This window comes from Dipodomys ordii, unplaced genomic scaffold, assembly GCF_000151885.1.
Source record: "Dipodomys ordii isolate 6190 unplaced genomic scaffold, Dord_2.0 Scaffold49, whole genome shotgun sequence".
Lineage (NCBI taxonomy): Eukaryota > Metazoa > Chordata > Mammalia > Rodentia > Heteromyidae > Dipodomys > Dipodomys ordii.
Genome location: NW_012267265.1, coordinates 9,508,018 through 9,512,655, shown reverse-complemented (window position 1 = coordinate 9,512,655; position 4,638 = coordinate 9,508,018). Strand labels below are relative to the sequence as shown.

At 34.4% G+C, this 4,638-nt stretch overlaps 1 protein-coding gene across 1 annotated transcript in view; it reads right to left on the bottom strand.

Annotated features, from left to right (window-relative positions):
* Window positions 1–1,465: 1,465 nt before the first annotated feature.
* Window positions 1,466–4,638, bottom strand: part of Bmp3 (bone morphogenetic protein 3) — a 30,613-nt gene continuing 27,440 nt past the window's right edge. The window contains exon 3 of the mRNA XM_013020067.1: window positions 1,466–2,617. Coding sequence (XP_012875521.1) covers window positions 2,426–2,617 — 192 coding nt within the window. The 3' untranslated portion in view covers window positions 1,466–2,425. The remainder of the gene's footprint in view (window positions 2,618–4,638) is intronic.

Sequence of the window (4,638 nt, the reverse complement as noted above, 5' to 3'; positions counted from 1 at the left end):
AATAAATTGAAAAGTAGGCACTTACATTTTCATTTCAAATACATTTTTATTAATTTAAACATTAATCCATTTACCTCAACCTTCACTACGGAAAATTAATATTTATTTATTATTTGGGAAGAAAATTATTCCCATATTTCCCACAATATGTGATCAATTCAGTAGAGGTTGAAATGATGGCTAGAAGTTACCCAGAAATCAAAGTGTCTATCTAAGCTCTTTTACTGTGTGTTAATTTCATCACATTAACTGCTCTTAAGATAAAATTGTAATTAGTTGGTACTTGAACTTGTTGATTGTGTAGAGGATTTTTGATCCCTGAAACATTCAATCTATGACCAGCAGGTATTGGTTCAAACTAAGAAATATAAGAGATATTTCTGAATATAAGGTAGATACTTGATAATTAAGAATTGCCTTAAGTTTGAAAAAATCCATCTCTAGGGAAAACTAAGTTAAAAATTTCATTGAATCTGCTATAGACAAAGAAACATCCTCTTGTTGAAAGACAATATGACTAGTATATGATGTCCAATACAGCCAGTTTCTTTTATATAACTTTGTAAGGAAATGTATTACAAAGTAATTTCATCCTTATCTTGGTTTGAATCTTTAGCTTTTTATTACAAAACAAAAATATCCTAGAGGAAATCCAGCAATTAGGCACAAAAACTTAATCCTTTTTTTCATCTGAGAGTTAACACATATCTACACCAACTTACTTATACTTCTTCAAAAGTGGCGAATGATGTGTTTTTTATGGCTATCATCTTTTAAATGGCTTCCAATAATATACCATGTAGACCACAGAAAATTCCACATTGAGGTATGGACCACTCCTGCACTGAGTTTATGAGTAGAAATCCTTGCAATGTTTTCATATCTATCACTATCTCCCTTCAAGGAAGAGTCCCAAATAATAAACTCATGTTAGATACCTAACCTTTCATTTTCTATGGGGCCATTCAACTCAAATGGTCAACTTTTTATTTTATGGGTGTGAGCATTAAGATACACAGTTAATATTGTGCCTTTTACAAAATAGATGATACATGAGTCTTTATGAGATGACTGAACCCCTATAAAAACAAGCAAGAAATAAAACAAATCTTTTTGACTTCTGATACCACACGGGCTCTGAAACACTATACTTATTTCTAATCACCAGATGAGGCTAAACTTAAATGCAGACTAATCACAGATACATCAGTGACTATCTATGGCCTGAAATCACTTCTATCCTCTCAGGTAAATATAATGAGCGAGAGATTTTTCAAGGACAGAATTTTAAGGGGAGTTAATTATGACAATTGGAAATGAGGAGGGAGGAACAAGTAGACTGAAGTCTGTATTTGATTCTCTTTCTTGGTGGATAATTTTTTAGTGAGCTTTGCCAAACTGTCAATTCCCTGATTGAGGCAAAAGCTCTGATATATGTGAAGAATGCTTGAACCTGTATGTGATTGAGAAATTAATAAATACACTATTGTAATGAAACTGATCGTTTAGAGGAGATTTCTAGTAGTCCATCCAGTACTGCACAAGGAAATCTTGAGTTCAAATTAGGAGGAAAAAAAATTGTAAATTCTTGTGAAAGAGAAAAGAAACTACATCTGGGTTTTCAACATTGAATTGCTGATTCCCTTTCTTGGAGGCAATGGAATAAAAATAACAGCATTTCCAATTAAATTGGTTAAGTGATCACTCTTGCATATGTTCTTGGGTCATTCCATCATTCTTGGCGGGGTTTACATAACCAAATGTAGCTTTCCAGAACATAAAGCTAAACACTAAATATTTTGAATATCCTGGGTTATAGAAATCTATCAAGCTGACTTCTTACAGAGGGCACAGAGACTTGGCACAGGTACACACATTACTTAAAACTCAGCATACATTTACTTAAGATTTACAATGACTTGTGGAGAAAACTCAAGGGCAAGCAAATCTAAAAAATTTTTAAGATAAACATCATCACAATTGATTAGATTATTTAGCACTGGCTGGGATGCTCAGGAATTTAAGGCAATAAGCCTATTAAAATATGAAGTTACTCTCTATTTCCCTTTTGTCTTGGTAGATGAGAGATCAATGATTAGCTACTGCTGGTTTTTCGATCTACTTTTAAAGCCCATTACAAAAATAAATCAGTGTGTTCTATAGCAGTTCTAAAACAGTTTGAGTGAAAGTTTTTCTTTTGTAATTAAAAGGAAAAGAAATAGCCGTCATTTTCAAAAATCTTGCTTTTAGTTACATTCAGAAAAAAATACAGTTCAGTTCTGCCTAGCGGATATCTTCAATCTATTTGTTCATTCTCTTTCGACTACAAAAAAAAGAAACTTTTTGGGACAAAATGCATTGGCAGTGCAAAATAAAAGTCCATGGAAATAATCAAATTAAGCATTCAAATGAGTTCTTTGCCCCATTATCTGCAAGCACAAGACTCTACTGTCATATTAGGATATACTTTAAGCACCACATTCTTATTTTCATCGAAGAATAAGATGCTGAGTGAGGACATCTTTTCAGGAACACAGCAAGGCTCAGGAATTCCGGGAACGACTCCCACAGCTCTCACTATACTCTGGATGGTAGCATGATTTGATGGCTTCAAAGACTAGAAAAAAGAAACAAGGGGACACATGCATTAGGCAGAACTGCTTTTGCGCTTATCAGCCTGCATGACACAGAATGGTTATGAATTCATTTGTTTCAACAGTTCTGTAAAACCTTCCATCATTGCACCTTTAGTCTGGCCTCCTATTACCAAAAGGATGAACTGGATGGTGAGTATTTTAATTAATTCAATCCCCACATTGGCATTTGGAAAAAAAAAAGAACACCTTACTCACCACTGGGGGTCACTGTTACTCCATAGGTTTAGACCTCCACTAGGTAGTGCAGTGTGTTCTAAGTGTGGACAATGCCCTCTGGTTGAGGGTGGGATCCTCAGGTTATCCCACGGACGTCAAGAGTTTGACAAAGAAGTCTGGGTTAAATCTCTTCCCTGAGAAAATGCTAAGTGCTACCACTAACATCCAAGTAAAACATGTGGTTTTATTCAGAAAGTTCATACAGAATTACTCTACCTACATACAGCTTTACTCTTGTAAGCCTAAAATGGTTTGATATTGCCAAAATGGTTAGAAGAACTGTGGAAGAAATGTCACACTTTTGAATATCAGTGTCTCTTTTCAGGTGAGTGAAACTACTGTTTTACATACATTTAGAACACTTGACTGGGTTTGATCCAAAGCACAGCAAAGAGAGAGGAGGGAGAGGAAAGAAGGGGAGAGAAGGAGGGAGAGAGGGGAAAAGTAAGATACAGGGTGGAAGGGAGGGAGGGAGATAAACTTATCAGAGATCAAGTCAAATCAGGAATAAGACTTAACCTAAAACTGTGGCTTTATAATTGTAGAATTTGAGCCCTATCACTTCTCTTGTGGCACAAACTCATCCCTCCTGTTCAACTGGGATTTTTGTTTAAAACTCCAGCATGGAAAACTGGAATTAACTCAGAGGTGAAGGACAGAGAAAAGAGAGATGAAAGAGAATATCAAAAACTAGATTTTAAAACTAAATCTATGTTTAAATAATTAATTTACAAGTTCAAAACACAAACCAAAACAAAAACAGATACAACTCCCCCAAAATGGATTCTTTGGGCCTGTCTGATTTTTGTCATTCCATCTTTCAACTTTTAATGAAAAAAAATTATCTGTATGTTAGATTGTAATCATCGTGTAAAATTAAGAAATCATTAAAAATTAGTTTTTATTAGAGGACCTTACTTTTACTCTTTTAAGAGACAACATATATGGGAAAAATACTTGTGAAAACAAATCGTTTCAATGAATTAGCTTTAATTAATGGCAATGCAGAGTATCTCTTCCAAGTAAACCAAAACCAAAACAAAAAAAAAATATCCAGGCTCTTCCACTTTGTATCATATATGGTCCACATTAACAAGATATGTAAACTTTATATTCCAGGGACCCTTAGCAAAAAGGAAAGAGTTGGGAGAGGAAAGGACAATGGGGAATCAAAGTGTGTTATATGCATGTATTAAAATTTCACAATGACACTCATTCTTTAGGATTAATTTTCACTACTAAAAACCACAAAAATATGGGCACTTTATACAAAGTGCCATTAGGATTACATAAGAACTCAAAGTCACTGCGTATTATTTCATCAATATTGGTCATTTCCACTTTTCTCTCTTGATTTAATGCTATTCTAAGAACTGAATCATCCAAACAACTTTTCCTAAGCCCCAAAAGACTTGTAAAACAGATTTTCTGACACTATTTTGTTATTGTTTATGTTTAATCGCTACTAAAATATTAAGTTTCATACAGAGCAGATCAACTGAAGGAGCTGAGACGCTAGGCAATATGCCTCACTGTATGTCTGTGCTGAGAACAGTGCAAACTCCAAACTCGAAGAAATACTTGATAAGTGGATGAAAGTTTTTATTTAAAAAATATATATACCCTCCATTGTACCTATGTCTTTGGAAATAATCCCCAACAATAAAATTTTTGAAAAGCTTCTGTGAAAACGACCCAGCGTCAATATGGAAACTATTCGTGGGTGTTTCCTAGGAAAATTCCCTGTCCACAATGTCGGTGGGGG